The 21195-nt window shown below is 39.8% G+C and overlaps 1 protein-coding gene across 2 annotated transcripts in view; it reads right to left on the bottom strand.

The window, feature by feature from the left end:
- Window positions 1-21195, bottom strand: part of LOC117964471 (TBC1 domain family member 22B-like) — a 167368-nt gene that overhangs the window by 43531 nt on the left and 102642 nt on the right. For both annotated transcript variants that reach the window (XM_034908012.2, XM_034908013.2), the window contains one exon: window positions 3686-3792. In XM_034908012.2, coding sequence (XP_034763903.2) covers window positions 3686-3792 — 107 coding nt within the window. The remainder of the gene's footprint in view (window positions 1-3685; window positions 3793-21195) is intronic.

Raw genomic sequence — 21195 nt, 5'->3', positions numbered from 1 at the left:
GGGTGGTAGCGGTGAGCTGAGCCTAAAAATAATTGGGCATTTCAAATTGGGGAGAAAATAATAAAAAACTGATTGGCAACGACTAAATTTATGAAAAAAAAAAAAAAAAGTGCACCACACTCAGAGAACGCTCTTTTATTATTATTATTATTATTATTTATTTCTTAGCAGACGCCCTTATCCAGGGCGACTTACAATCGCAAGCAAATACAAATACATTCAAGTGTTACAATATAAGTCATACAATAAGAACAAGAAATACAATAATTCTCAAGTGTGACAAACCACAATTTTAGCTTCATGGCCCCGACTCTCTGGAACTCTCTCCCAGCTTTGGTGCGTGCAGCTCCCACAGTCACTTGCTTCAAATCAACTCTCAAGACCCACTTGTTCTCTCTTGCTTTCAATGCTCTTTAAGCCTGATATCTGTTATCAGCTGTTGTCTAAATTACTATTTCAGGTTTTTCACTCCATCTTATCTTATTTAGCAGATGCCTTTATCCAAGGAGACTTACAGAGACTAGGGTGTGTGAACTATGCATCTGCTGCAGAGTCACTTACAACTACGTCTCACCCGAAAGACGGAGCACAAGGAGGTGAAGTGACTTGCTCAGGGTCACACAATGAGTCAGTGGCTGAGGTGGGATTTGAACCGGGAACCTCCTGGTTATAAGCCCTTTTCTTTAACCACTAGACCACACAGCCTGTATGATTCTGTATGACACACGCATCCACAATGTTTAGAATTGTATTTAATGTTACATGCCTGTATCTTATGTATTTGCATTGTAATATGTCTGTATTTAATGTATTTGCATATACAGACGTGCTCAAATTTGTTGGTACCCTTACAGCTCATTGAAATAATGCTTCATTCCTCCTGAAAAGTGATGAAATTAAAAGCTATTTTATCATGTATACTTGCATGCCTTTGGTATGTCATAGAATAAAGCAAAGAAGCTGTGAAAAGAGATGATTTATTGCTTATTCTACAAAGATATTCTAAAATGGCCTGGACACATTTGTTGGTACCCCTTAGAAAAGATAATAAATAATTGGATTATAGTGATATTTCAAACTAATTAGTTTCTTTAATTAGTATCACACATCTCCAATCTTGTAATCAGTCATTCAGCCTATTTAAATGGAGAAAAATAGTCACTGTGCTGTTTGGTATCATTGTGTGCACCACACTGAACATGGACCAGAGAAAGCAAAGGCGAGAGTTGTCTGAGGAGATCAGAAAGAAAATAATAGACAAGCATGGTAAAGGTAAAGGCTACAAGACCATCTCCAAGCAGCTTGATGTTCCTGTGACAACAGTTGCAAATATTATTAAGAAGCTTAAGGTCCATGGAACTGTAGGCAACCTCCCTAGGCGCGGCCGCAAGAGGAAAATGGACCCCAGATTGAACAGAAGGATAGTCTGAATGGTAGAAAAAGAACCAAGGATAACTGCCAAAGAGATACAAGCTGAACTCCAAGGTGAAGGTACGTCAGTTTCTGATTGCATCATCCGTCGCTTTTTGAGCGAAAGTGGGCTCCATGGAAGAAGACCCAGGAGGACTCCACTTTTGACAGAAAAGCATAAAAAAGCCATACTGGAATTTGCTAAAAATGCATATTGACAAGCCACAATCCTTCTGGGAGAATGTCTAAACTGGAGCTATTTGGCAAGTCACATCAGCTCTATGTTCACAGACGAGAAAATGAAGCTTTCAAAGAAAAGAACACCATACCTACAGTGAAACATGGAGGAGGCTCGGTTATGTTTTGGGGCTGCTTTGCTGCGCGTGGCACAGGGTGCCTTGAATCTGTGCAGGGCACAATGAAATCTCAAGACTATCAAGGCATTCTGGAGCGAAACGTACTGCCCACTGTCAGAAAGCTGTGTCTCAGTCGCAGGTCATGGGTCCTCCAACAGGATAATGACCCAAAACACACAGCTAAAAGCACCCAAGAATGGTAAGAACAAAACATTGGACTATTATGAAGTGGCCTTCTATGAGTCCTGATCTGAATCCTATCGAACATCTATAGAAAGAGCTGAAACTTGCAGTCTGGAGAAGGCACCCATCAAACCTGAGACAGCTGGAGCAGTTTGCTCAGGAAGAGTGGGCCAAACTACCTGTTAACAGGTGCAGAAGTCTCATTGAGAGCTACAGAAAACGTTTGATTGCAGTGATTGCTTCTAAAGGTTGTGCAACAAAATATTAGGTTAGCGGTCCCATCATTTTCGTCCATGCCATTTTCATTTGTTTTACTATTTACAATATTATGTTGAATAAAAAATCTAAAGCAAAGTCTGATTTCTATTAAATATGGAATAAACAATGGTGGATGCCAATTACTTTTGTCAGTTTCAAGTTATTTCAGAGAAAATTGTGCATTCTTCGTTTTTTGTGGAGGGGTACCAACAAATTTGAGCACGTCTCTATATTTTTTTTACTGTTTGTTTAATGTACTATGCACATACATTCACTGTATATAATGTATTATGCATTGTTCCTCAATGTCTTGTAATAAAATAATAATATTCAATCTGCCTATTTGACACAGTGTTCACGTACCATGCTCTTTCTGGTTTAGACAAGTTTCCACATTTATATTGTAATCCCCGAGGATAAGCACTTCATAACCCTTTGCAATTCTGCATGAGCACTTCTCCATCCCAGGTGCACCTGGCCAGAGCTGGCCCTGCAGCCTGTATGCACTCAATCTTGACAGCCTTGTGATAAGAGATGCTCTTCAGCTTCACAAACAGCAGCAAAGCAAACGCACATCAGCAGTTTCTCCAGTAACACTCATCCTTCCTTGGAGTGATTTCCGCAGTTCGGGAGGGCTGTGAAGCCTGTGTAATTCAGTTTCCACGTGGGCTTCAATCACAGTAATTATGTCTCTGTAACCACAGGTCCTGGATGACCTACATAACTTGAACCCCAGAGCAAAAAGTTCAAAGATCTCTCTCATACACGAAGTCTGCAGTATGCATAATCAATAACCCACACTCCCAAGGTCTGGAAGATAACAATGTTTGTTCTGTTATAATAAAACTGTGTGTATGCAATTCTGAACAGACTACTGCACCAGTCAGGAGGCTCTCGATACACACCAGTGAATATGCATGAGCAGCACACTTTATAGAACTGTACACTTTTGCGGCTCGCTTGGGTGCTGCACCTCAAGGGTTACGTTTGCAGCATTTTTTTTTTTTGTAAAAGGTAAAACAAACTGCTAAGGTTAGGACACTAGCAAGAGCCGAGTGAGGTGCAGGAACTTTTAAATGACCCTCCTGGGGAATTTATTTGAAGCTTCGCAATGAATGTGATGTAACAAACAAAGTAGGGAAATGTTCTGTGTTCTGAACTTCAAAAGGAAATAACTGTTTCAATGTTTTAAATGCAATCTGTACTGATGGTACTGGGCTGTGACTAACAGCAAGCACATGCTCATTACAACATGCAATCATTTATTTTTATAAAGTAATAAAATGCTGCCACTGAAATATAAATCGGTACTATGAATTGAACATGCTGCAGAAGCTGCGTCCACACTATGAGACCTGCATTCCCTTCTCAGAGTCCAGCTACCACGTGGCAAATACTTGTTTTACAAAAGAAATGACAGGAAATTAGTGCTGTGGAGAGCTCCTCCTGTTGTAACAGAGCGAAGTGGCAGATATTACCTGGATTCCATCAAGCAGTTTACTCATGCACCAGAAACTGTCAGCTTCGATGTTTCTTTGCACATGTTGAGGTAGGACTGTCACATCAAAATTCTCCACATCTTCCTCTGTAAGACAAAGTTCACAAACGTTTTTATTGATTTGTGTATTTAATTTACGTACAGATATAGTGCATATACATTCATAAGAAATATGGAGTTTTGATGGAGACTCTGAATGCAAGGCTTCACCTGTAATTCAAACACAACAGCAGGCTAGCAAAGGGTACATTCTCCAGTTGTGCTATTCCCAGACATAGGTACAAAGCAAGGCTATCACAAAGCTCTGTGGGGAGCGGTTTTGCTTTGACCTTTAAATAAACTTACTAAAAGTATATGATTAAGTACAAATTTTGCTTCCACAGTACTCCTGCGCAATAATGTATTGAGGCAGCTAACGCTTAAAAATGTTGACGGCCTATCTTAATACAGCAGGACATGTCGAATGGGCCTGAAAATCGCAACACTTTAGTATTCTCTGGTTGCATCACACAGGGATTTTCATCTTTTTACCATGTTGAAGATAAGAAATTACAGAACCCCTCAGGAATACAAAGGGATAGTACTGACAAGAGCAGGGCCCCAAGTCGCTTCTCACAGTGCATTTAAATCCACATGGTTTATTAAACATTAAAAGCAGCTTGGTATAAATCGCAGGCTAAGGAAGCGAGGCCGTGTTTCTCTCCTCCGTTAGTAACCTGCAGGGCTACTGGGTACACTTTAAATACCCAAAGATTCAGCTTCTCACATGTTCAGCTAACTATCAAAAGGAGGACACATAAATAATTAACCTAGATATTTAAAGACAATACATAATAGATGCTTTGAAAGACTTCTAAAACCACAGAATGCACTTAAAAAAAGAGATGTGATGTTATAGTAAGGGGATATTAAATTGAGGGAAGATTGATAAACCAGCATTGTCAATGAAACAACAGCCACCAGGACAGACCCAGTGCTCTATATATTAGAACAACATGGTTAAGGCAGGCTGGGCTGAGCTCAGCTACGCAGAACCTGAGCATCTGTGAAGTTTGAATGTGGCTTTGCTGGCCAGTGCATGAAAGAGAATAGTGTACCTCTCGCGAAGACTTAGTGGGGACATGAAGTCTTTCAAATCTTAAAAGGACTTGTTACAATTAGTCCTAACCAATACTTCAAGTGCAGTACGGAAACCAGGACCAGAGAACACACTTGGAAATTCAGTGGAGATAAATTTAGTGTTGATGCACCAACCACTAACCCAGATTAAATCAAGAATTATATTTTAATCATGTTGCACAAAACTTTAAACCAGGTTTTAGATTTAAATTATTTAAAATAAATCCATGGTTAAATATTTCTTAATCCAATATTAAAATATAAATCACACTGCACCACTGGTTTTAATTCAGGTTGAAATGTGAAAGGTGGATTACATTTAAACCTTCCTTGGAGGTGGTTTAAATGTGGACATAATGGCAGCACACCTTAATAAAATGTACCTTTTCCGTAAAACAACCAACCTCACAATCGGTCTCAATTTGGAAAACAGGGCAAACCTCACCTGATATATTTAGTAAAATCCATTAGTCACAAACAAATATAGCCTATATTGTATATTTGAGTCAAGGCGAACAGAAATAGATGAAAGTTATGTATCGTGTTTATATATTGTGTTGTACAATTACAAATGTAAAACAATAAAAAATAGTATGTGGCATGTAAAAAGTATATAGATGTACGCAGGGGTTCATTTGTGGAGGATCGCAGCGGATCCCAGGTCCTGTACCTTTTTGTCTGACAGGTGAGAATTAGTCTGTATTCAACCTGGGTCCTTTTCAAACGGAGTCAGATTGAGCGAGACAAAATTCTTGACGGCCGTTCGTGAGCCGACGCAATAACAAACAGCCACGTCTGCGTGAAGGTTTAACTTCTGCAAGGAACATTTCTGCTTATTCTGTTTAGCCATATTTTTGTTGATTGAGACACAGCGTGAGCCAGACTGCAGCAGGGGTGTAGAAATATTTGCTCTAATCAACATTTGGGCCAATGGTTCAATCCCCAAAAGCTTGGATGGAAGTGTCCGTAACCATCTGCTTCCGGGGCATTGATACGCTTGTGTACTCGCGTCTGTCACATAAGGTCAACCCTGCTTTATCAAACGCAGTGTGAAATCACGTACCCGATCCGCATGACACCGGGTCCTGACCCGGGTAGAGCATGCCAGTGTGAAATCACGAACCCGACCCGCATGACACCGGGTCCTGACCCGGGTAGAGCATGCCAGTGTGAAATCACGAACCCGATCCGCATGACACCGGGTCCTGACCCGGGCAGAGCATGCCAGTGTGAAATCACAAACCCGACCCGCATGACACCGGGTCCTGACCCGGGTAGAGCATGCCAGTGTGAAATCACGAACCCGACCTGCATGACACCGGGTCCTGACCCGGGTAGAGCATGCAAGTGTGAAATCACATACCCGACCCGCATGCAACCGGGTCCTGACCCGGGTAGAGCATGCCAGTGTGAATCACGAACCCGACCCGCATGACACCGGGTCCTGACCCGGGTAGAGCATGCCAGTGTGAAATCACGTACCTGACCCGCATGACACCGGGTCCTGACCCGGGTAGGATCTGACCTGGGTAGAGCATGCAAGTGTGAAAAGGGATAAACAAACTTTAGTGGCCTTAAATTAATGCTCATTCCAAATTTATCGTCTCCAATGAATTAACACTTTCCATAACTTCGTAGCTTTTTATCCTGAAACAAAAATAAATATATTAGAATTTGCCACTTTCACACAAAATATTTTTAAGTTCATACAAAGTAAAAAAAAGCTATTATTACAGTTAATTGAGATTCAGAATGAATGCAGGACAACCCGGTCGGCACAACTAGAGATCAGGTTAAGGATTGTAGGAAAGCCACAGGCTGCATGTTGTCGCTTTTTGAGAATTCAAATAAAACATCATCCAAGCAAAGAAATAGAATATAATGAGTGAAATGAATATCATTTCAAACATCATCCGAGCAGAGAAATAGTATATAACGAGTGAAATGAATATCATTTCAAACATCATCCGAGCAGAGAATCATTTCAAACATCATCCGAGCAGAGAAATAGTATATAATGAGTGAAATGAATATCATTTCAAACATCATCCGAGCAGAGAATCATTTCAAACATCATCCGAGCAGAGAAATAGTATATAACGAGTGAAATGAATATCATTTCAAACATCATCCAATTGCAAGAAGCTTGAATACTTCTTTTTTGTTTACATTTGTTTTTATATTTGCTAAATATAGTGTATACAGATAATGACTGATTGCTGATCAGAAATCAGAAGATTCACTAATCCTGTTTAAATGCTTGTGGTGCAATGCAGCTGTGTTTAAAAAATAACCCCCGATCAACTAAACTGAGTTTTATTTAATCCATGTTGGTGCAATCGACCCTTAGACTTATCAATCAGACAGGAGAAACCGGGCGAGCTTAGACGGGGTGAATGACCATCTCTTGTTTGTAAATAGTCATTGTATTTATCTTGCTCTTAATTGTATTATTACTTGTACTGTGATACTTGAAATGTATTTGCTTATAATTGTAAGTCGCCCTGGATAAGGGTGTCTGCTAAGAAATAAATAATAATAATAATAATAATAATAATAATAATAATAATGCACATACAGTATATACAGTGAGAACATATGCAGGATCCCTTTATAACTACATTAGCAGAGAAATTCTCACTCTGAGTGGCAACTGTATCAGCCCATTGAGAATCATAACCACCCATTGTCATGCAACAATACTATTCTAACAGACACAATGTAACAATCAGTGCTTATTATAATTATCAGCGTGGCCGCAAGTGCTGAATCAAGCAGCCGTGGCTCTGGGTACAATACAATGATTCACAGATGCAACAGCTAAAAGATGAAGCTAACTGCAGTTCATCAGAGGCAGTAGTAGAAAGACTAAAAGTTTCAGCGTCTTATATACTGAAAAATAAATACAAAAACGGGCATACACTACACTATAGCTGCCCGTCAAAATGACGATGGCTGTCTCAAAAGCTTGGAGTTAATGGTTTTAAAAAAAGTGTCTGTGATGCAGGCGCGTCCATGGCTGAACAAACTAATCCGTTATGCAACACACATTAGCATATTAGATTAGTTTACTGGTCTGTTGTTTTGAGCTGTTTCCATGGATGTCACATCATAGGTACTGTAACGATCAGATGGGTTTTTTAAAGCAGCGCTGTATCCAGGATGGATTGGAACCGCTCTTGTTAAGCCTGACCTGCTCACAGCCCACATGCAGAAATGCCATCACATACACTGTGATGTGCTGAACACAGAAGAAGATGGCAGTGTAACAGTTAAGCTGCCTGTACTGGATGATGCAGGTCCCCCACTATATCATGCAGATTGGATGCCACTGCCCTGGGTGAACATGATCAGGATTCACACTGACACTAACCAGTCCACACTGCTTGACTCAATGATGAACATCTCACTGATTTTCAACAGGCTCAGGCAAGCAGTTGGTACTTCTAAAGTTTTTCCTTCCCCACAAGTCGCCTTCATGACAGAAGAAGATCACCGTTTCAATTTGACCATTTGTTGACCACCAGTATTGATGATTCCATAGATCACGGAATGGAAGACGTTGAGTTTCAGTGAAGGTCTAGAGTTTTCATATCAGTTGTCTATAGATCACAGACAGCAAATCAGATAATCTACTAACTAACACTCACGCATGCACACACACGCACGCACATACACACGCAATTCAATTCAAACCTTCTTTGATATCAATCTGAAAACAAACCATGTCGACCGATTTGACCCCATCCACACTGTCACAATGTAAGCAGGTACAATGATCTGTTGGTATTTTTGGACTCCAGTGAAGCCCGCTTACACTGAATTCCCGTTCACTTCATGACAAGTTTAGGGACCCCACGTAGGTCAGGAGGGATCCGGTTACCCACAACACAGGAAGTGAAGGTAGTGTTGCGGCAGAACAAAGCGAAGATCATAAAAATAAATAAATAAATAAATAAATAAATAAAGGTCAACCTGCTCTGTTTTTCCAATTGATGTTTGATGCACGCTCTACACTTTTGCATTCCATAGCATGTGGAGCACCACAGTAATGAGGGTCTGCAATACATCTTCAGCTAAAGTAAAACTGAACTGGCAAGGACAAATAGCATTAGAAAAGCTGTGCGGTTATCATCCTAACAAGCAATCAGCCAGACTCTTCAAACCAGAACCCATTTGAATACAAAAGCCAGAGTACACTGCAAATGGGAGGGCGCTTTCCAACTAAATCAAGGGCGTACAAATCAAGGGCTTCCATATCCCTGTGCATATTAATCAAACTCTTCTCTACCTAGAGGAGAGGAAAGACAGGTCATGTTCAAAAGCATGTTTATTTCTTACAAGCGTGTAACAATGTAGCTGTGCTTGCATCCTGTGTTACTGTTAGTCTCTTATTCACAAAGCACGTTTATCTCTGCACGTGCTGAAGTCTGCTCTCAACTGTAGAAGTGGCTAACCAGAATACGACAGAACAAGGGAAGGGCTTGCTTAAGTCTTGTTTTAACCTCTTTCAGTCACATGCAGAGCTACAACCAACTCAGTCAATCTTTTTTTTCTTTTGCATTACTATAATTTTTTTTTTTTTTTTTTTTTGCAATTTAATAGTCAGCGACAATGAGGTGTAAATGCATACTTATCAAAAACACTTTGAAGTGCCTGGGATTGTTTGTCTACTTGACTTAGATTTCACTTCCACGTTTAGTGAAGAAAAGTCGATTCTATGTACAATCTTTATTAAAATGTCATTGTGGCTTCCACTAGATTTATCACAGCTTCTAAATGTCTTGTCACTTCGCGTACCAGCTTCTTTGTACCGGTGTATATCTTTTTCCACTCAAACAGATCTGTTTCACAGGCTCAGTTCTTATCCGTTTGTCAGAAAGGTCGTTCCTGAAACCCTCTCACACAGCCTGCTATTATTACTTGATAGGAGAACATCCTGCATGGTGTGTATTCCAAGCACATGCTCTATGCAAGCTATTCCTCCCCCTCAGGCACCTTCACACACAACTCTGAGCCACAGATATCAAAGTCTAAGAAAGATTCATGTTCTCCCGAGAGCTCATCCTACAGTTTTCTATTTGACTCTTAACACCAATTTATTCAACATCGCATTTCTGCAGAAAGGAAATGTTTCTGACTCTTTAACCAGGTGTAATTGTTGATCAAGGCAGCTTTCAGCTGGACAGCTTCTATATTGCAAAACCAAGAGCAGGAGGTTAAATCAGGGATACAAACCAGATTGTATGACAGCCCGTGGACAACTCTGTGCATGAGAATTAACAATAAGTAAAGCCAGCAATTTGGGTTCAACTTGGACGCTTTTTTTTTTTTTTTTAATCTGTTAGATTGAAAAAAAACGATTACTCGGAGAGTAGGATTTTAGTTTCCACATTAAACAACATACTGTAAACATATGAATGATCTCAATGAACAGATATATCTTCATCAAGTCATTCCTTGTTTATGTTGGGGTGGATTGAGGATGTCAGAGAGACATTAGTAAGACAGCAGCCTCGATGCTAATTACAAGTAGAGGGATAAACCAACATGGTGGATGATTTATTGTTTATTTATTTTGGTAACTTTTGTTAACCAAGGATTAAAAACAAACAAAACAAACATTTCCCATTCTTTCACTTGCTGCTGTTTTGCAGTTAATCTTTTTTACTCTGACCTGACTCAGTTCAGTAAGCCTGCCTCCTTCCTTTTAATCACCAACCCAAGAGTCTCACCACATGCATCTCAAACAGTATCAGGAAAATGATTTTATAAAGCACTGGAATTCTTTGCTCCTCAGTCTACAGAAGCCCTGCTCTTCACGTAGAGGCAATGCCACTCTATTATTGTTGGTTGTTATTACATTATTAATAATATTGTCCTTGTATAACAAGTGTCAGTGGGGTTTCTCATGTTCATTTTTGTTCCAATGTTGCAGGTAACAGTGTTCTGAAGTGCGTCGTTGGTTTTATATACATCTCGATTCCTATCTGGCTGTTGTCGATGGTACTATGCAAGTGTCAATAGGGTTTCTCATGTTAATTCCTTGCTCCACAGGTCTGCCTGTCACTCAGAACAGGACTGAAAGAACAGAGGGAGTGATTCGGACCCAAGAAGCAGTGGGCAGACCGCGGGTTGCCTGGGCAAAGCCCCAAATAAGTTATTTTAATTTTTATTTCGGGCTTTGCCTGTAACATATACACATCCTGTGCCTGTCTAGTGCAGTCTTCGGGGGTTCCGTACAGAAAACAAAAGGCTGATTGACAATTAATTATTCAATCCCCACCTGGCCACATTTCACACTTTTCTCCCAGTAACTTACACAATCAAACACTTAAAGAATCAACCAATCACTCCCTCGTTTATACAATCAAGCAATGCCATCACAATGTAAACCTCCAAACTCGCACTCACATGCACCCTCATGTGCAGAGCCTATGCTCTGTCACAATAGTTATACGTGTGTGTGTGTGTGCATGTATGTTTATGCACATGTATGAGAGCACACAGTAATTAACAGGTTTTGCAGTCACAGTGCAGCACACAGTAATTAACAGGTTTTCACACCATGCCACCCTTGGACTATGGAAGAAGCCAGAAGCAAGTGGGAGACGCAAGCTAACCTCACTGGAGAGAGACGTGACAAGCGAGCACACAGTTCGTTTCAGGAAGGGAATTATCGTCTCGGACTGAGGAGAGAGGCAGCAGGCAGTGCCTATGTCCCTGGAGAGGGCCAGGCTGATGGAATTTAAAATAATTCGGGGGGATTTTCTGAGGATGTTTTTTCGTTAGATGTTATTGAAGGACCTGTCAATCATAACTTGCAGTTTTAATGAAAGGTTTGCATACAAGTGTGAGTGTACATGCAAGCACCCATATATTATGTTAACCGACAATGCTCCCACCAACCACATGACCTGACTGTGACCCGACCCCTTGAAACGAGGCTCCAGTCTAAATGGATACGCTCCTGGTTAAAATAAGAAGAAGAAATGAATCACTGAATCTCATACCATGAACTGTAGCTATGCATGTACAAACTCACACAATGGCTTACAGAACTACCGAATATTACTGTCCTCTCTAATGGAATAAAAATAAATACTAATAAATCAGTACCCACACTCACATGCCCATTGTATAACTAGATGAACAGTTTGCAATAGAGATCATTGGTAAGACCCCATCACTCTTCAGTCTTTGTTCTTGTTAGACTGCTTCTCAGCACTTTGGCTCCCATTCCATTGTGCTGGAGAGACAGATTATGCCTCATTATAGTGATCCAGCTGCTGTCAAGGGTCAGCACAGGAACACTAGAACACATCCTTTCATCAACATGTCTGCAATCGTGCCAGTAAGTGACAATCCACCAGGTCAGCGTCTATAATAAAGGAGCCAGACGAGGGAAAGTGCAAAGTTTTCGGGCATTATAGTGAAGTGTTGGCTCATCAGTTGACAGAATATTGGGAAAACTGACATCAGATCTAATTGGCCGGGGTTAAAAGTCACATTAGAATCACTAAGTGCAGCCTCGGAACAAACCCCTCTCTAGAGCTGTCACTTTACACCCAGACTGCTTTTACAAGACAATGAATTGCAGCTGCCCCAGCCTCTGCATTAACAGCCGCCCATTGAACCAATCCAATATGCCCCTGGTTTCTTGTTTTCATTGTTTGTCAAATCATATGGGTTATTCATTAAACTTACGTGCCCTTTGAGGCGTAAGCATATTTAAAAACAGGAAAACAGTTTCTTATTGATTTTTTCAGCCTTCCATTTTTCACAGGTATAATTTGTGCTCCCTGTGCAGCCGTACAGGTTCCAAACTAGAAATTGCTACCAATTATTTTTCCTCTACGTCCAACTTTAAAAACCATGTTTGCTTCAGGGTGCAATTTATTTTACAATACACAATCTGATTGTCTGTTTGTATATTTAATGTGCTGTCACATCACAGCAAATTCTATTTTTCATACACAGGATGTATCTGCTACAATAATTCAAAATTAATTTGCTCTAGGTAACTTTATTCTGAAATTATTCTGATACTCTATTCTGATACTGAAATTGAAGAAGGAGGAATCTATGAAAAAGACCTAGGAGTTTATATTGACTCAGAAATGTCTTCATCTAGACAATGTGAGGAAGCTATAAAAAGGGTCAACAAGATGCTCAGATATATTGTTAAAAGTGTTGAATTTAAATTAAGGGAAGTAAGAAAGAGTGCAAAGAAGAGCGACCAGAATTATTCTGGGTTTAAAAGGCATGTCATATGCAGACAGGCTAAAAGAATTTAATCTATACAGTCTCGAACAAAGAAGACTACACGGTGATCTGATTCAAGCATTCAAAATTCTAAAAAGGTACCGACAATGTCGAGCCAGGGGACTTTTCCGACCTGAAAAAAGAAACAAGGACCAAGGGTCACAAATGGAGATAAGATAAAGGGACATTCAGAACAGAAAATAGGAGGCACTTTTTTACACAGAGAATTGAGGGTCTGGAACCAACTCCCCAGTAATGTTGCTGACACCCTGGGATCCTTCAAGAAGCTGCTTGATGAGATTCTGGGATCAATAAGCTACTAACAACCAAACGAGCAAGATGGGCCGAATGGCCTCCTCTCGTTTGTAAATGTTCTTATGTTCTTATTCAGTGCTCCCTTGATATTTGTACAAATATGGTAAATTCATGGTTAGTCTGCGTTGTACTATATCTTACTGCAGAAGGACGCTTCATTGATTCATCATTTCTTTGACGTGCAAGTATGTCCTTCTTGAATTATTTGCATGCTTTAAAATTGTGCTGTACAGACAGCACTTTCTAAATAAATAGTTATTATTAAATTAAGCTGTGTTGTTTCTTTCAGTGTCTAATAACAAGCTTTATGATGAATCCTATGGCCTTGGCGCCCTCTCCAAATTTATTGAACTGAAGGCCATTTTTGTTGCTAATTTAGAGCCCTGTGTATATCTATATAAATATAAACACACACACACAAAGCAAAAGAAACAAATAAACACCACACAGCTGTCCAGTTATGAGGTGCCCCAACACTGATACATAGATCATATTTATAAAGCAGCATGAGACTATGACAAGTCAGTTAGAAGTGCATTATCAGTGTATTCAATGCAGCAGGATACCAGTGAAAGTGTTGATCTGGAGAGCTGAATGCATGTTTTATGAAGTGTCTCATCAGTTTGCACTGCACCGAGATGAATATCTGGTCAGTTATTCTGTAACACGCAACATTGACTAACGCTCCTTAGGAGGAAGAGTGTCCGGTGGTTAGCCCTACATAAAATACCATCACTTCCCTGGCAAGTGAACTGTACATCCCACCCCCAGTTTCCATTCCACAATATAGTAATGCATAGGTCTGCACTGTATCAAATTAAGAGCATGTTGTGTGTTGGATAGGGTCCAGCAGCAGTAATACTGTGTTGCAAGCAATGATCTCCCTCCAAACCAGCTAAGAAAGCTGCTATCTCCAGTGCCCTTGCCGGTGGGGGGATGGAATTAAATGATACCCACAGTGCAGTGACAGATTTCTTCTCACAAGTCCAGTTTCTTCAATGGCACAACGTACTGAGGAGGAATGTGCCAGGAAATATTCTTGTATGGGATGTTATGTAAGGGAAACATAACCATGCTAAAATCATTTAGTTCCGATCAAATCTTTGACGTTGACGTGATGATTCTGTCGTCATAATCAAACCATACAGTGGGATCTACTGTATGCCTGTTTCCATTTAAATCATACTTCTGCTGCTGACAATGCACTGTGACACTGTTGCCTGGTTACCTGCTTGCAGTACAGTTTGAAAAAGATGACAGATCTTTCTAACTGGACAATGCGGAGGATCAAACCATGCTACCCTTTATAAATAAGACGTAATAAAATAATGCATGTTTAAGACATGCAGATAAAACACATGGTATGGAAACAGGCTGCTGTCAGGAACAGTGCGTTCCATCGGCGTACTCATTAGGAATGATGCTTTGTAACATCCACTGAAGCCCCTGGAAGACAGTCAGTCATTCCTCTTAACCTCAAGCCCCCGCACAGCTGCATTATATTTCAGTTTGGCTGTTAAAATAAATACATCAATAATACAATGACTACCGAGAAGCACGTTCCTCTCCTTAACAAATCACTATTCAGTGCATCTGAAATGGAGAAACGACATTGTTCAAGTTGAAAAGATACTATTCTGGGGGCTCCTTGTATTAAATATACTGAAATCAATCTGCGTGACTCTGAAGATAATGCCCCATTTAGAATTCTTTGATATTAGGTGTTAATGGAGACACAGTGTCTCTCAATCCTGTGCAGCTCTGTGCATATACGAGAAGGAGTATGTGCCTGTCGTTTTCAAGCAAGGAGAGAGATTTACACCTCTGAATAACCTACTCTGTCTGAATCTACCACCACAAACACACATTATCAGACACCCTGGGAGTGAAATCTGTCCCCATCCGATACTGCCATAAATATCAATCGATTCCGATAAAATGATCACTGTTATTGATTTAGCTGTGGAGGACAATAGCTTGTTTTTGTGAACATTTTATTTTTATTTAACTATTTGAATTTGCAATTGCACAACTAAACACATAACATCAATATCTTATGGTGAATAGGTGTGATACCCCAGCTTCCTGGACTACTCTTTCAATATACCTTGTAGGTGTATGTACAGTACTCACATTATATACTGCTCAATAGACCCAGGGATATCTTAAAATGGATTTCTTCTGCTTTAATAATACCATCTTATGATATGACAGACACGTGTATTATAGAATAGTCACGCTACGGCATGATGTTCACGGTGTCTCACAATGGTGGTATTACTTTCCAATACCCCTTGATTTTAGGGAGCAATAGCAGAGTATTGATTATTGATTTGTTGTAGCTAGGGTAAAGCTCTCAGCTCACTTTTAAAAGCTCCTTTTTATTTGCAATGAATGGTAGCACCAAGTCACCTGACCCAGGCACAGGAGCCACAGCGGTTGGAAATGGTATAGCCTTTTATTCAAGATTAAGCTTCCTGAATAATTGGTAAGGGTTATGTTCTCAAAGAGGGCATTTCAAGGAAAGTATGTCACTTCTACTGGGGAGTTTCAGCAGGCTGGCAGGCAGTCACAAGATACTGTCAGTCTAACAGCACCAATACCAATCTGCATTTTCACAAATGTCACTTACGTACAGGCGCGTCTGCTAAACCCCCTACACCGGGGATAATTAAGACTGTTTTCAGAATCAGTTGCCAGTCGCGAATCTACTGACCTTTATAGAGGAGCAATAATGTAATGAGATGATAAGCATGCAGTCTTTGGAGAACTTGCTTTCCATCCCAAGCATCAGTCATTATTGTAATAAAACAGAACCCAGGCATGAATAATAGCCCTGCAGTCTGATGAATGATGGAGACAAGAGTGCCTCAGGATCCTTCATAAACAGCATCATGCTTTTCCCACAGCATATATCATCATAATGAATTATTTTCCTATTGGATTGCTATGCAGGTTTACTTTCTAAAGCTCAGAAGTGTAAACCCCACTGTTTTTTTTCTTTCTTTCAAAAGACAATAGGCCCCTTGGAAATGAGTGCTATTTGCTGTGGAATTGCAGATAAGAGTCTCTGAAATCTGCGTACAAGGGTTTATTTATTAATGAAATCGCTTCAGTAAATCAAGAAACGCAGGCAAAGCTTCTGGGTCTTGTCAGTGAAACTCAAGGAAATCCAGCATTTACTGGACAGAAAGACAGCCAGATTGAATGCACTATATATAACAGATGGGCTTCAGTGAGTTACAGGAAAATAATTCCATCTCGGGATTATGTGACGTCATAAACTAGGAGACCCTTATCTCGAGTATAAACTGTCACAGAAACACAAGAGGGAATTATCTTCCTTTAACTCACTGAAGCCCATCTATTATTATTTATAATACATGGATATTAGTATGTGTAATAAAAAAAAGACAATAAAACAGGTGTTAAGGTTCAAATTGCAAGTTAATTTAATGAATAATAATAATGGAAATATTAACGAATCTTCAATATAATTTTCTTTTTGATAATTCAGGAGCGGTGACCTAAACTGAGTAGATATTGAACTGCAAAAAAGAACGTATTTTTAAGGAAAAGGTATGCTTTTTGTTTTATTAGTCGCTGTCAGAGTTGAAGATTATTTGTCTCGCTCGCTTGTTTGGTGCTCCTGTTGGAGGAGGATGACTGTAAATCTTCAGACAGATTTGAAAAAGTGCCTAAAAACCACGAATTGTGGGTGTTGTCGAGTGATTGAAAACAAGACATTTTGTGTTTGAAAGTGGTCTTGGGGTGCACAGGAGTCAAATATGGGTTACAAACACACAGTAGATGCCGCTTATTAACAACCTCTCGGTTCCTAGCAAAACGTTGTCATTGACCTAAAGCTGCCAATACGCGAAAAGCCCCCGTTTTCAAGTGTATTTATATGGAACAACGATATATACTGTAGTTATACAAATATGGCACTGAAATATATGTGTTTTAAATGTTACAGTGTTAAAAAATTAACATAAGAAACACAAAATACCCAAACATAGAACTGTTTACTTGACACGTGTGTAAAACAGGGAGGTGGCTTAAATATTACTACACAACGATGTATTACAATTGTCCTTACAATGACTAAAGCAAACAGAAAAAAATATGTGTTGTACTTACAATCAATTCTAAAGAACATCATTTTAAAATAAGAAATTGTCCAACGCTGTCTGCTTTTTACAATGTACCACCTCCCGTTGTGAAGCCATCTCAATTTTGAGTGCGGCTTCGTAGCCAGTTTCAAAGCCACGATTCTCACCCACGATGCTGCACTCTGCAGCACTGGCAGCTAGTAATACAGTTGCTAATTTCAGAATCCCACTAACATTAAAGTACATTACGGCACAATTCTGTTTTAAATCCTCAGTATCTTAACTATAATACAGCTTTAAATCCTGCTAACAAGCCTCCATCCTGATTGTAATCTTGTTTTAAATCTCACAAACAGAGTCTCCAATAGAAATGTAGGAATGTGCTGTGACTCAGTAATTGGGGCAGGTTTAGAGTATTCAGAATGAATCAATGGTGGGTGGGACATTGCCCAGCAGCACTGGGAAATGTATTTATTATTATTTTTGTATTAGGTTTTAATTTTTTTTTTTAATAGAAAAAGGGTAGTCAAGGTGATTTGGCTATCCACCTATTTAATTTTTTTTTGTATCGGGGGGTGTTTTATCGGGTTTTAGGGGTTAAAAAACGAAAATCAGAAGCCATATATATATATATATATATATATATATATATATATATATAATGTGATTTTAAAACAAGCTGCTCATTCTATGAGAATATTGCTTTTGAGAAGAAGCCTCATGCTTGAGGGTATTCATGGCATGTTTTCTAATGTATATCTTTACTGTTTTATCTGTTAATGTGTATTTTCAGGATCTGCTCTACTGCTATAAGCACAAGTGAAGAGAGTAAACATCATGTTGGTTTAGCTTGGTAACCGCTGTCTTGCAGACCATAAAGCGACACTAAAAAAATAAACTCCAGGTTTAGCAGCCATCAGGGCCATTTCAACAGCCTCCTCAGAGAGTTTAACTCAGCACACACATCTGCTGAAAGGGATCATTAAGCCACAAAATAAATGTAAAAAAACCCTGCAAGATACAAAGCAGATAACATTTGAAATATACTCAACTGTTAATGATAATCTGTGGGGTAAAAGCACAAGTCTCTGACAAGAGCAGGTCAGATATCTCACTGCAGCAAGGAACATTAAAAAGCTTATTTAAAAAAATAATTATAAAATGATTGCCCCAAGGGAAGACCATTGTTACTGACAGGGGGCTATGATGCCCGAAGCTGCAGGCTGAGGGCATTGCACCCTGGAAGTAACAATAGTCTTCCCGAGGGGCATTTAATTTTCCACTATGGCTGAGTATGCAGTAGGTATTTAATATATATATATGAGTCAGAAAATAAGTGACGCAAGGTTGGATAGTAAATACAACTTATATATTCTGTTTAAATATAGCTGCTACAGCATAAGTAAATAAATAACAAATAAATAACAGAAGATGTTTCTGAAGTTCATACCGTATAGTTAAAGTTTTTCTCTGTCTCTGTCTGGTCTGCAGGTTGCTGCATAATCCAGACTACATCCCGCCCGTCATATTTGTAATTCGAGTTGAATTTGTTTGAAATTCAGAAAGTCAGAAAACAGCCACAGTGATGTTTTAATCACCATTTTAGTGTTTAGAGTGTCTTTCTTTTGTAGCATGTTTTGTAATTCATTTTCTGTCAACTCAGAGAATCGGTGTTCAGTCATTTTCTCTTGTGAAGAATGCAGGGAAGAAAGGCGTTCCTTTGAAAAGGGGTGGGACTGACAGTGATGTGAACCAATCACATGACAGATGGAGACTATTGCCCGGTGGTGTAAGGATATTAGGACAATAGTTCAATCTATTTTTCCTCCTATGATGAGGTTATAGCCAAATTACAGGCCAGGGTTCACAATCCTCATGAAACACAGGCCAGAAACATGAAGGAACCTCATGAAACACAGGTCAGAAACATGAAGAAACCTCATGAAACACAGGTCAGGCACAAAAACAGGTAGGAACCTCATGAAACACAGGTCAGACACAAAAACATGAACGAACCTCATGAAACACAGGTCAGAAACATGAAGGAACCTCATGAAACACAGGTCAGATACAAAAACATGAAGGAACCTCATGAAACACAGGTCAGAAACATGAAGGAACCTCATGAAACACAGGTCAGACACAAAAACATGAACAAACCTCATGAAACACAGGTCAGACACAAAAACATGAACAAACCTCATGAAACACAGGTCAGACACAAAAACATGAACGAACCTCATGAAACACAGGTCAGAAACATGAAGGAACCTCATGAAACACAGGTCAGACACAAAAACATGAAGGAACCTCTTGAAACACAGGTCAGACACAAAAACAGGTAGGAACCTCATGAAACACAGGTCAGACACAAAAACATAAAGGAACCTCATGAAACACAGGTCAGAAACATGAAGGAACCTCATGAAACACAGGTCAGACACAAAAACATGAACGAACCTCATGAAACACAGGTCAGACACATGAAGGAACATCATGAAACACAGGTCAGAGACAAAAACATGAAGGAACCTCATGAAACACAGGTCAGACACAAAAACATGAAGGAACCTCATGAAACACAGGTCAGACACAAAAACATGAAGGAACCTCACGAAACACAGGTCAGACACAAAAACAGGAAGGAACCTCACGAAACACAGGTCAGACACAAAAACAGGACGGAACCTCACGAAACACAGGTCAGACACAAAAACAGGAAGGAACCTCACGAAACACAGGTCAGACACAAAAACATGAACGGACCTCATGAAACATGAAGGAACCTCATAAAACACAGGTCAGAAACATGAAGGAACCTCATGAAACACAGGTCAGAAACATGAAGGAACCTCATGAAACACAGGTCAGAAACATGAAGGAACCTCTTGAAACACAGGTCAGACACAAAAACATGAAGGAACCTCATGAAACACAGGTCAGACACAAAAACAGGTAGGAACCTCATGAAACACAGGTCAGACACATGAAGGAACCTCATGAAACACAGGTCAGACACCAAAACATGAAGGAACCTCATAAAACACAGGTCAGAAACATGAAGGAACCTCATGAAACACAGGTCAGAAACATGAAGGAACCTCATGAAACACAGGTCAGACGCAAAAACAGGTACATAGACTAAGGTTTGTTTTCAGATGTGGAGCCATCTTGGATTTGACCTCTGACGACTGTGAGAGGTCAATAACCTTGGACAATGATAATTTGCTATTTTAACACCATGTGTCATAACAACATGATCATAGCTTCCTACATTACATATATATGTGCATTTCTGAGTCCTGGAACACTATTTTTATATGTGAAATCACTGGAGGTTTGACCTCTGTTGACCTTGAGAGGTCAATGACCTCACTCGGGGCTCATTTTTGCTGTCTGATTGGAAAGTTGTAATGAATAAACCTTTTTATTATAAATGTGGTGTCTACATGTACATTAGATGTCACACAGATACTTATTAAATGCAGAGAGTTGAGGAGCTGGTAGGTCTGAGTAATGATCTGCGTACTAGCTTAGTGCTAACATTCTCCAGAACAGGAGCAGAGGGCAGTGCACTTGAGGGCGGCTTTGACACATTTGCATTGCCCAGTGCATCCCTTCATACACCCACAGTGAATGAGTTCATAGCACGACTGTGATGCTTCTGGAAGGGTGGTCC

This window comes from Acipenser ruthenus, chromosome 29 (assembly GCF_902713425.1).
Source record: "Acipenser ruthenus chromosome 29, fAciRut3.2 maternal haplotype, whole genome shotgun sequence".
NCBI classification, from domain to species: domain Eukaryota; kingdom Metazoa; phylum Chordata; class Actinopteri; order Acipenseriformes; family Acipenseridae; genus Acipenser; species Acipenser ruthenus.
The sequence above is the reverse complement of the archived record's forward strand: the minus strand, read 5'-3'. Positions and strand labels throughout refer to the sequence as shown.